Source organism: Babylonia areolata, chromosome 23, assembly GCF_041734735.1.
Source record: "Babylonia areolata isolate BAREFJ2019XMU chromosome 23, ASM4173473v1, whole genome shotgun sequence".
Classification (NCBI taxonomy): Eukaryota; Metazoa; Mollusca; class Gastropoda; order Neogastropoda; family Buccinidae; genus Babylonia; species Babylonia areolata.
In genome coordinates this window covers 10,222,073-10,235,018 of record NC_134898.1, presented here as the reverse complement: position 1 = coordinate 10,235,018, position 12,946 = coordinate 10,222,073, and the positions used below count along the sequence as shown (strand labels likewise).

At 43.8% G+C, this 12,946-nt stretch overlaps 1 protein-coding gene across 1 annotated transcript in view; it reads left to right on the top strand.

The window, feature by feature from the left end:
- The window catches only part of LOC143297869 (transient receptor potential cation channel subfamily A member 1 homolog), a 59,492-nt gene extending 46,837 nt beyond the window's left edge, over nt 1-12,655 (top strand). The window contains exons 17-25 of the mRNA XM_076610397.1: nt 873-970; nt 1,939-2,108; nt 3,191-3,323; nt 4,819-4,950; nt 6,297-6,497; nt 7,592-7,768; nt 8,404-8,472; nt 10,907-11,080; nt 12,261-12,655. Coding sequence (XP_076466512.1) covers nt 873-970; nt 1,939-2,108; nt 3,191-3,323; nt 4,819-4,950; nt 6,297-6,497; nt 7,592-7,768; nt 8,404-8,472; nt 10,907-11,080; nt 12,261-12,470 — 1,364 coding nt within the window. The 3' untranslated portion in view covers nt 12,471-12,655. The remainder of the gene's footprint in view (nt 1-872; nt 971-1,938; nt 2,109-3,190; nt 3,324-4,818; nt 4,951-6,296; nt 6,498-7,591; nt 7,769-8,403; nt 8,473-10,906; nt 11,081-12,260) is intronic.
- Nucleotides 12,656-12,946: the final 291 nt, after the last annotated feature.

Below are 12,946 nucleotides of genomic sequence, written 5' to 3'. Positions count from 1 at the left end.
GAGGGGGAGGGGGTGTGTGGAGGATAAAAAAAAAATCCCTGTCCGTATGTGGGTTTGAAATGTATTGGCTTTTGCTGTTGTTTTTGCTGCTGTTGCTGTCTGTCTCCCCCAGGATGATTCATCAGCTAGTCTTTTTCAGTTCATGACCGAAATCAGTATTTTGAACTTGATTATTTTTTTTTACCAGGACTGAAAGAGACGTGGGTGAACTGAAATTTCAAAGTTGTTTTGACTGAACTTTTAACATTATTTGGGGTTTTCTTCGAATGATTTCAAAAACTGATATGTATTCGGTTCTGAAATGGCTCATTTGCAGTTGGCTGGGCTAACAACGACCACAACAATAACAACAGCAGCAGCAGCAAACAAAAAAAGATTTGAAAATGTTTGTCTCCCGAGAAAATGGGACAGTTCAGATCGCCGATGATGATTGTGACGATGTGATTGCAGGTAGCACTTTTATTGATGATGATGATGATGATTGTGATGATGTGATTGCAGGTAGCACTTTTGTTGATGATGATTGTGACGATGTGATTGCAGGTAGCACTTTTGTTGATGATTGTGACGATGTGATTGCATGTAGCACTTTTGTTGATGATGATGATTGTGACGGTGTGATTGCAGGTAGCACTTTTGTTGATGATGATTGTGACGATGTGATTGCAGGTAGCACTTTTGTTGATGATGATTGTGACGTGATTGCAGGTAGCACTTTTGTTGAATGATTGTGACGATGTGATTGCAGGTAGCACTTTTGTTGAATGATTGTGACGATGTGATTGCAGGTAGCACTTTCGTTGATGATGATGATTGTGACGATGTGATTGCAGGTAGCACTTATGTTGATGATTGTGACGATGTGATTGCAGGTAGCGCTTTTGATGAGGATCACCATCTGTTGCCGGGAGCCAAACCATACACGTCGGACAGCAACCTGCAGAAGAAGAATCACCCTTTGTTCATCATGGTCCGTGCTGCACGTGCCCCGTTTAACAATGTTGATGATGGTGATGATGATGGTGATGATGGTGATGATGATGGTGCTGATGGTGTTGATGTTGGTGATGATGATGGTGGTGATGGTGTTGATGGTGATGATGATGGTGATGATGATGGTGTTGATGTTGGTGATGATGATGTTGATGATGGTGAACCATGGTGATGATGATGGTGATGATGGTGTTGATGGTGATGATAGTGGTGATGATGGATATGATGATAATGGTGATGATGGTGGTGGTGATGATTGTGGTGATGGTGGTGATGATGATGATGATGGTGGTGATGGTGATGATGGTGATGACGGTGTTGATGATGGTGATGATGGTGGCGATGATGGTGATGATGGTGTTGATGATGGTGATGATGGTGGCGATGATGGTGCTGATGATGGTGATGATGATGGTGATGATAGTGTTGATGATAGTGATGATGATGATGATCATGATCATGATGATGATCATGATGATGATAATTTTGTCTCCCTATCAGTCTGTATATATGTCTGTCTCTGTCTACCTCTCTGTCTCTCTGACTCTGTCTCTGTCTGTCCCTGTCTGTGTCTCTCTGTCTTTTACTTTCAGAGAAGACAATAATAAGGAAAATATAACTAGAGTTCCAAACGCGCTCACACGCGTGCACACAAGAAAGAGAGACAGACAGACAGACAGACAGACAGAGAGATGTTGTTTAGAGAATTATGTCATCACTGACTGCGTTTGCATTGAATGTCTTCTATTAACAAAGATTATATGTGCGCCTTTTTCCATTCTATTTGTATTGCCATTTTTATTATATCATTGACTTAAAAAATATATTCCCATAATGTGTGGATCATTACATGTAGGTATATATTTGCTGAGAAAAACAACTTAAGCCAAAAAAATTTTTTTTTAATTGTATGCGTGTGTATATATACAATTATGTGTTATAAAGGTGACGTCAGAGCGTGAGATTTTATTGGCCCACCCGCTGGTGACGTCACTGCTGAACCACAAGTGGACCACCTTTGGTCGTTTCTTCTACTACCTGTCCCTGACCGTCTACTGTGTGTTCGTCACTTTCATCACCGGCTACATCGTCCATGTGGACCCCCCGCACACCTTGTAAGTCACGACAAATAACAGTACTACTACTACTGCTGCTACTACTGCTAAGAAGAAGAAGAAGATATGAATATATATGTATATGATAGTCAGTCGTGTCCGACTATGACCATCAGAACAGCAGAGGAGGCACCTGCTGTCCCGACTATTTTGGCTAGAATTTGACTATAGCGGAGAGTGTCTTGCCCAAGGTAAATCCCCACTCTCTCTGCCAAGAGGGTTTTAGGACAGTTGGCGTTGGGATGGTTCGTAAAGACCTACTAGCCCCAAGGCTGCAGCACTAAGACAAGAACCAGTGCAACTTTGCCACCTAGTTTGAGAGTCATTGTCCACTGCATTGGAGAAACCGTTGATTATGCAGCTCTCACTTTGCTGTTGGCCCAAATGTATGATGATGATGATAATGATATTCTTCTTCTTCTTCTTCTTCTCATTATCATTTTTATCATCATTAAGTTAAGACTATCAATACCGATCGCACAGAACAGCCCTTAACGGTCTCGGAAAGGGCACAGAGAACGCAAGAACGCAAGAAGTTTATTGTATAGGCCATATGACCCGTTACAACAGAGAGAGAGAGAGAGATGTACACACACACACACACACGCGCGCACGCACGCACGCACGCACTCACACACACATCTCTCTGTCATATATATATATATATATATATATATATATATATATATATATATATGGAGAGAGAGTCACAGAGAGAGAGATGTATATACATGTGTGTGTGTGTGTGTGTGTGTGTGTGTGTGTGTGTGTGTGTGTGTGTGTGTGTGAATAAGACAAGAGGGAAATCAGGCCTTTCAGTTTTTGCAGAATTCACCAAAGATGGTACAGTCCTTTTTTTTTTGAGTACGTTCGCTTCCTTTCCAGTGCATAGTACTAGTTGTAACTCAATTAACATGGATTGCTGATTGTCCATTAGAAGTTTGACTGATTGTTCGCTGATGTGTGTGGTGGTAATTGTTGTTGTTGTTGTTGTTGTTGTGTGTGTGTGTGTGTGTGTGTGTGTGTGTGTGTGTGTGTGTGTGTGTGTGTCGTTGAACACTGATTCACTATGCTTGCTGTAGCGATGAGGCTGATCGGAGGAAGATCGAGGACAATGAGTGTGACAGTCTGTCCAAAGACTACAGCCAGAACCTGTTCACCACCATCGCTACCTACGTCATCATCTCTTTGGCTGTCATCAACCTCCTCAAAGAGGTACGTTTAATTACTTTGTGGGGTGGTGGGGGTGGTGAGGGTGGGTGGCTGGGTGAAGGGTATGTGTGTGTGTGTGTGTGTGTGTGTGTGTGTGTGTGTGTGTGTGTGTGAGAGAGAGAGAGAGAGAGTGGGTGGGGGAAAGTGTGGTGGTGGATGAAATGTATGTGTATGTGTGTGCATATATTTGTTTGTTCATGCGTGCGTGCCTCTGCGCGCGCGCGCGTATATATATATATATATATATATATATATATATATATATATATATATATATGTGTGTGTGTGTGTGTGTGTGTGTGTGTGTGTGTGTGTGTGTTTTGTTTGTTTGTTTGTTTATTTGTTTGTTTGTTTGTTTTTTGTTTGTTTTTTTGTTTGTTTGTTTAAGCAAACCGTCTTTAATTTTCGCATAGGATACACAGAGAGGGGGGTGGGGGGAAGTATAAAATAAAAACAAAAACAAAAACCCCGAGCTATATAGACTTGCATGCCACATATTGCGCACATAATGCGCACATAAAAATCAATAACAATCAGTGCATACGGCCGTTAACTTTGACAAAGGGTGCGTGTTCATGCTGAATGAGATGTGTGAACTCTCGGCCCTAGCGTGCTGGTGAAGAACCGGCAACTCCACCCATCACTTCTCTGCTCAATATAGACCCTGTAAACAAAATCACTCACGCCGCAAGAATGAAAGACAGGGTGTTCTTGTGTTGCTGTCGGTGTGATGGTGGTTTCTGACGGCTGAGGTCTGGGTCTGCGTTTGCCACTGATGCTGTGATGACGTTACGCTTGTGAAGCTGTGCTCGGCGCGTGCATTAATTCATTTAATTAAGGGTCCGTTGTTGTCATTTTCTTGCCGGGTTCTTTGGCTCACGTCTTTCTTTCACACACACACACACACACACATACACACTCACGCACACACACATAAAGTGAGTCTTTGTAGTGAACCGGTGTTTCGATTGTCTTTGTGTGTGTGTTCGTTCTTTAAATTTAACGTCTTTTCACTTTGAGTGATATTAGACGTGTCGTGTCGCGCACACACACACACACACACACACACACACACTGGGGGAGGGAAGGGGAAAATAGAAAAGGTAGAAATCTACCCCAAAAATGCATACCTAACAGACAATAACATTTAACAGTAACAGTTCAGTAATGATAATAATAATCAGAAACCATTAACACAATTCTGAAGAACATTAAAGAAATATAGCAGCTACAAATCTATTTCGTTTCATCACTGCTGTTACAGCAGCTACAAATCTATTTCGTGTCATCACTGCTGTTACAGCTGCTACAAATCTATTTCGTTCCATCACGACTGTTACAGCAGCTACAAATCTATTTCGTTTCATCACTGCTGTTACAACAGCTACAAATCTGTTTCGTTTCATCACTGCTGTTACAGCTACTACAAATCTATTTCGTTTCATCGCTGCTGTTACAGCTACTACAGATTTATTTCGTTCAATCACTACTGTTACAGCTGCTACAAATCTACCAGGCCAAGCTGGGCTACCTGGGCTGGATCAACCTGATAGAGTGGACCACCTACGTCACTGCCCTCCTCCTCGTCATCAGCTTCAATGACTGCCAGCGGGAAACTGGCTACAGATATGTCAGTATAATTATGACGATGATGATGATGATATGGATACTTATATAGTGCCAATCCTCGGTCGGAGACCACTATAAGCGTTTTACAAACAGGGAGTCATTTGCACACCAGGCTGCATGACTGGGTAGAGGCGACTGACAGCTTCCACAGAGCACTCATCATTCGTTTCCTGTGTCGTTCAGTCAGGTTTCAGTCACGCACACATATACTCGCAAAGACATGTACAGACATTTTGTTTATTTACCCCGCCATGTCAGGATAGGCTACACACAGGATATGTCAGTAGAGGCTACACACACAGGATGTCAGTATAGACTATACACAGGATGTCAGTATAGGCTATACACAGGATATGTCAGTATAGGTTACACACAGGATGTCATTATAGGCTACACACACAGGATGTCAGTATAGGCTATACACAGGATGTCATAGGCTACACACATGATATGTCAGTATAAACTACACACAGGATGTCAGTATAGGCTACACACAGGATATGTCAGTGTAGGTTATACCCAGGATAGGGTACACACCCAGGATGTCAGTATAGGCTACACACAGGATATATCAGTATAGGCGACACACAGGATGTCATTTTAGGCTACACACAGGATGCCATTATAGGCTACACACAGGATATGTCAGTATAGGCTACACACAGGATATGTCAGTATAGGCTACACACACAGGATGTCAGTATAGGCTACACACAGGACATGTCAGTATAGGCTACACACACAGGATATGTCAGTACAGGCTACATACAGGTTATGTCAGTTAATATCCATTATAAAGAACAGTGTCAATATATGAACAGCAACCAAAGGATAGAAAAGAGAGAAAGGTCAGATATAGTGAGGCACAGAGAGAGCGGGACAGAGAGAAGAAGAAAAAGACAAAAGATAGATGGGCAGATTGGTGTGTAATCATGCGTCATTAACTAAAGATAGACTTGTTTCTATGGGTGAAGGCTTTGGACAAGAACAGAGAAAGAACAGACTTAAAGCTCAGACATTCGGCTTAAAAGATTTTAAAAAAAAAAGATATATTTAAAAAATCTTTCTCTCACTTTCTCTTTCTCCCTCCATCCCTCCCCCCTCCTCAGCCCCCTCCTCCGCACCCCCCACCCCCACCCCCACCCCCGCCATCTCTCTCTCTCTCTCTCCCTCTCCATCTGTGTCTCAAGATCTTGTTCGTTATGTTGTTTAGAGATTGATAGTTTCAGTTTGTTTTCAATTTTAAAAAAAACAACAACACACAACAGACTAGAGAGAGAGAGAGAGAGAGAGAGAGAAGAGGCAGTTTTTGTGTGTTGACAGTACTGTTTTCTCTCTCCCTGACAGACGTGGCAGTGGTCTGCGGGCGCCGTGTCGGTGTTCCTGACGTGGATCAACCTGGTGCTGTTCATCCAGAAGTTCCCGCAGCTGGGCATCTACGTGGTCATGTTTACCGACGTCCTCTCCACCTTCGCCCATTTCTTCGTCGTCTTCTTCCTCTTCATCATCGCCTTCGCTCTGGCATTCTACACTGTCTTACAGGACAAGGTAGGTCTCTCTGAAAGCGTTTGATATCAACCTTGACTCCTGGGAGAAATCTGCAGTGGACCGTGACAAATGGCGCGCTGCTGTGCACAAAGGCGCCAAGTTGTGCGAGGCCAACAGGACTGCTGCAGCTGTTCAGAAGAGGCAGGCCAGAAAGTCACGGGCAAACAAGCTCCCTGACAATGATATACCTGTCTTTGTCTGCCCCAACTGTCAGCGAACATTTCGTGCGCAGATTGGACTATTCAGCCATCTGCGCATTCACAGATAGATTCATGAGCATCCTCCCCCCCCCACCCCACACACCACCCTCCCCCCATCCCCCAGCTGGATGACAACGATGGTCATCATCGATCTCGATGGACACACACCACCAGGTTTCGTTGGTAGGGCATGTGTCAATGTGTGTATCTGTGGTGGAGAGATTGTTATATGACGTGTTCTTATCCTTGTGTTATCACCGATAGTGACTGTTGATTTATTATTATTATTATCATTATTATTATTATTATTATGTTTGTTTGTTGAATCACCAAATGAGTTTGCTCCGTTGGTTTTAATGGGGTTTTTTTTTTCTACAACTTAACCAATGCATTATTTTGTTGCTAATGTCTCTCTTGCCCTAACAGGGCCTATACAAACGTTTGTTTTTTTCTTTTCGATTCTTGATTCTTCATGTGTGGGTGGTGGTTGGGTAATGGTGTGGTGCTTGAGTGGGGGTATATGTGGTGTGTACATCAGTGAGGAACGGTGGACATGATTTTCGCTATTGGGTAACTCGAAGAGAATTAGTGTGGCGAGCGAAATACTGGTCTGACGTTTGACACTGCATTTGAAGGCGAAACAATAATTATATGGTGTGTGTGTGTGTGTGTGTGTGTGTGTGTGTGTGTGTGTGTGTGTGTGTGTGTGTGTGTGTGTGTGTGTGTTCGTGTGCGTGTGTTCGTGTGCGTGTGTCTGTCTGTCTGTCTGTTTGTCTGTGTGTCCGTATCTGTCTGTGTCTGTCTGTGTCTGTGTGTATGAATGAATATACGTTCGTGCGCGCGTGCGTGTACGCGTGCATGAATTTATTCAACCCACGCACGCAACTGTTGCAGGTGGCCTTCGAAACCGTTCCCAAAGCTTTGATCAAGACCTCGGTGATGATGATCGGGGAGTTCGACTTCGATTCCATCTTCAACGAACCCACCAACCAGATCAAATACGACACTGTTGGCTACCTGGTCTTCGTCGTCTTCCTCATTGTCATGGCCATCCTCCTCATGAACTTGCTGGTCAGCTCCTCCTCTCGTCTCTGTCTCTGTGTCTGTCTCTGTCTCTGTCTGTCTGTCTGTCTCTCTCTCCCTCCCTCTCTCTGATATTGTGCCATCTATTCAAGTGTTATAATACCCCTTCCCATACCCACCCCCAGTACCCTGGTTTTGAATTGTGGTCTATGGCCAAAGTTCATTAAAACATTTTCGTTCGTTCGTTTCTTCGTTCTCTCTCTCTCTCTCTCTCTCTCTCTCTCTCTCTCTCTCTCTCTCTCTCTCTCTCTCTCTCTCTCTCTCTCCCTCCCTCCCTCCCTCTTTCCCACTCTCTCTCGCTATCTCTCTCTCTTTGCGTGTGTTAGTGTGTGTGTTAGTGTGTGTGTATGTGTCTCTCACTCTCTTTTTGCGTGTGTCAGTGTGTGTGTGTGTGTGTGTGTGTGTGTGTGTGTGTGTGTGTGTGTGTGTGTGTGTGTGTGTGTGTCGTCTGTCTGTCTGTCGATGTCTGTGTCTTTGTTTATACTTGCATATGTGTATCAAGTGTTTAGTGTAAGGCGTGTGTTGAGCAAAACATTCTCCTGTCTCGGAATAATCGCTTTGTAAACGAAAAAAACAACAACAACAAAACAAACAAACACCAAGCTGTTGGTAACTATGTGCAGGTCGGTCTGGCCGTTGATGACATCAAAGCTGTACAAGAGCAGGCTGCTCTCAAACGCATGGCAATGCAGGTAAGGTGCACCTAGTGTAACTTAGGCATTAGGCCTGAGTAAGCCCCCAAATCTGGGAACTTTCCGCCATCTTTTCTCCGCAACACTCCATCTTCTAACTAATGAAATGATTTATTGCAAGAGATCAATCTGAAGATATTTACTGTGTCAGTCATTCCCACAGTTATGCTATACTCTCTCTCTCTCTCTCTCTCTCTCTCTCTCTCTCTCTCTCTCTCTCTCTCTCTCTCTCTCTCTCTCTCTCTCTCTTTGTGTGTGTGTGTGTGTGTGTGTGTGTGTGTGTCTGTGTCTGTGTGTGTGTGGATGACTGTTTTTGATGTGTGGCTTTGGTGCAAGAATTGTGCGCTATAGTGTAGACTTACTGAGTTGCATTATGCAATATTATGCGCAAAATAAAAACGATTCATTATTATTCTTTCCCTTGATCAGCAAGGAACCTTTGAGTCATTCTTGACTCAAATCACAGTATGCACGCTGAGGTGCTCAATTTGATATGCACGGTTAATTGTAAACTTTGACAGGTCAACTCTGTTTGTAAGTACCTTTCTATTGAAACTGCAAAAACTCTTATAGCCGCTTTTGTGCTTTCACGAATCGAATGCTGTGATTCTCTTCTCACAGGTTGTCCTCATAATCTTCTTCAGCGAATTCAAAAACTTCAGACAATGCTGCCCGTCCGACTCTCAGAGTCCCACGTACTGATCACATTTCTCCTCGCCCTGTTACTCTGTGCTGGTTCCCCATAGAGGCGAGAATCAAATACAAAGTAGCGTCTCTGCTTTTCTGCTTTCCACTCCACTGGACCAACCTATCTTTTTTTCTTTTCTTTTTTTCTTTTTTTTCCCTCGTCAGTGCTTACACTCCCTCGAGAACTTTCCGCTCTTCTTCTGACTGTTACCTTCTGAACGTTCCTCGTGTCAATACAAAAACCCATTGTGAACGCTTTTTCGTCATTGCTGCTCTTCATACCTGGAACAAACTGTCCACATCTTATCCGTTCATCTGACTCTCTGCCTTTTGCTCTTCACTAAAAACACATCTTTTCAGAACCATTCTGCTTTCCTACTTAATAACAAACACCTCCCCATATCTCAATTAACTTTGTGTGTATGAGGAGAGAGAGAGAGAGAGAGAGGGAGAGTTAGTAGTGTAAGCACTGCAGATCAGTATAGACATGGGCACACTTGATCTACATTCAAGCTGTCAATTATTGCATATGAATCAACCCTAATAATGTGGGCACGTTTGATTTGCATAAAAGCTAGTTCTGTAAAAAGCATAATTAGTATGGGCACATTAATAGTTTGACCTGTGTGCCAGTTAGTACTGTACATCATCACGATGAGAGACGGGGGTACGTTTGATTTGTGCGAGTTGATGAGTATCATAAACCATAAAAGACGTGGGTATGTTTGAACTGTATGCGAGTTAATAATTAACATAGACCATTACAGACGTGGGCATGTTTGATGTGTATGCGTGTTAATAGTCATTTCAAATCATTAATCATACACCTTTTTTTTTCTCTTTTTTTTTCTCAAGGCCTGACTAAGCGCGTTGGGTTACGCTGCTGGTCAGGCATCTGCTTGGCAGATGTGGTGTAGCGTATATGGATTTGTCCGAACGCAGTGACGCCTCCTTGAGCTACTGAAACTGAAACTGAAACTAATCATACACGTGGGCACGTTTTATTTTTATGCAAGTGAATAATCGCTGTACATTATTACAGGCTAGTCACATTTGATATGCATGCAAGCTGATAATTATTGCAAATCATTGTATAAGTGAGCACATTTTGTTTGAACGTAGGTTAGTACGGTAACTCATTATTGTTGTGGACACGTATATTTTGTTTGCGCCTTATTACTATCAGTCATTATGGACGGAGGTGGGCACGCTTGATTTGTGCGCACCGCAGTATTGTAAATACTTATTGACATTAGACACACGGGATGTTTACGTCAGTCCGTATTCACAGTCGTGGGCGCGATTGATTTGTATGCGGCCAGTTAGTACTGTATATCATTATAGATGTTGACACATTTCATTTGTATACCAGTTAATCATCATAGATGTGGACACATTTCATTTGTATACCAGTTAATCATCATAGATGTGGACACATTTAATGTTTATGCCAGTTAGTATTGTAAATCGTTCTGGATGTGGATACGTCTGATGTGTATGCCAGTTTGTAGTGTAAATCACTATAGATGTGAACTGTACATTTTGATGTGTATGCCAGTTAGTGCTGCGAATCGTTATTGATGTGGACACATTTGATGTGTATGCCAGCCAGTTAGCACTGTAAATCATTATAGACGTAGACACATTTGATTTGTATGCCAGTCGGAAAATTGACTGGTTGATTGATTGGCTGATTGATTAATTGATTGGCTGCAGTGAATAACCACTGACGGTCCTTTCCTGCCAGGTCAAGCTGGCCTTGGACGTGGAGCGCGTGATCCCGGACTTCATCCGACGCAAGGCCTACGCCAAGTGGAAGACGATGAAGCCCAACAAGATCAGCAACCCCTTCCAGCGATTCTTCAACACGCAGTCCGGCATGACGGCCAGGTCACTGAAGGAACATCTCCACACTGAAAAGGTCGGCTGTGTGGGGAGGTTTTTTATTTATTTATTTTTTTTAAAATATTTTTTATTTGTGTGTTGGGGGCGGTGTGGGGTGAGGTGCGTGTGTGTGTGTGTGTGTCTGTGGGGGGGAAAGAGGGGTTGAGGGGAGGGGGAGTTTACTCTGAGTGAGTTTGCTTTTGTCTGGAGAGTGTGGAGTGAGCCTCTTTGTGCTGCTATGAATACGTGTGTGTGTGTGTGTGTGTGTGTGTGTGTGTGTGTGTGTGTGTGTGTCGGGGTGCCGTGGGGTGGGGCTAGGGGGGCAGCGGGATGGGGTTGAGGTGGGGGGTAATTCTGAATGAGTATGCATGTGTCTAAAGAGTGGGGTGAGCGCCCTGGTGAGCCTCTGTGCAGTTATGAATACGCGCGCGCGCGCGCGTGTGCGTGCGTGTGTGTGTGTGTGTGTGTGTGTGTGTGTGTGTGTGTGTGTGTACATCGTCATGATGCCACACAATTGGGAAGTAGAAAGAAGTCATGGTTCACATGGTCCTAAATCAGCTTGTATAATGAATATGACTGGCGCAATAGCCGAATGGTTGAAGCGTTGGACTTTCAATCTGGGGGTCTCGGGTTCGAATCACGGTGACGGTGCCTGGTGGGTAAAGGGTGGAGATTTTTACGATCTCCCAGGTCAATATATGTGCAGACCTGCTAGTGTCTGAACCCTCTTCGTGTGTATACGCAAGCAGAAGATCAAATACGCATGTCAAAGATCCTGTAATCCATGTCAGCGTTCGGTGGGTTATGGAAACATGAACATACCCAGCATGCACACCCCCGAAAGCGGAGTATGGCTGCCTACATGTCGGGTTAAAAAACGGTCATACACGTAAAAGCCCACTCGCGTATTTTACGAGTGAACGTGGGATATACAGCCCAGAAACGCAGAAGAAGAAGAAGTATAATAATTATGATGAACGTCCAGTTTCCGATATGGTGACCTACACGTTTGGCTGTGATCTTGAATATGTGTGGTGGTGGTGGTGGTGGTGGTGGTGGTGGTGGTGTGTGTGTGTGTGTGTGTGTGTGTGTGTGTGTGTGTGTGTGTGTGCATGCGCATGTGCATGCGTGTGTGCATATCTGTGCGTTGTGGGTGTCAGCGTGTGTTTGCATGCACACTGACGTGCGTAAAATAAAATAAGATAAAAATGTTCCAGGATGACATGGAAAAGCTGCACGAGAAGAACGAGAAAATGAGCGAGGACGTGAAAAATCTCCGGCGGAACATGAACGATCTGCGAGAGACCTCACAGCGCATCGAGTCCATGCTGCGCGCTGTCATCCGCTCCAACAACGTGGAGTGGGAGGACGAGGATTACCAGGAGGAGGACGAAGTGGAACAGATAGAAGCTGGCTTAAGCTATTAGACTGGTCAGATTATGCCCGTTATGTGACGGTTGGCCTGAATGAAAGAAAGAAAGAACGATGTGACAAGCACGCAGTGAAATAGATTAACATTAAGATAACAACGATGCGCATTATGGTGACCGTTTACGTCAAAGAACACTGTGACTGACATAATATATCTCATACTTCAGACTTGCCAGACTTTCCTCCCTCCACTAGCCTGAGTAGACACTAGTCATTCGGATGGGATGATAAACCGAAGTCTAGTCAGTAATGTGCAGAATGTGTGTCACGCATGTAAAAGAACCCGCGGCAACTAGAGTTGTCCCTGGAATTTTAAAAAAAAAAATCCACTTTGATATACATGCGCGTGTGTGTGTGTGTGACTGAAACACACAGTAAACAAATGATGAGCGCCTAAAGACAGCTGTCAGTTGGATGTACCTTCAGGTAGACAGCCTGTTGTACAACTGATTGATTCCATGTTTGTAAAGCG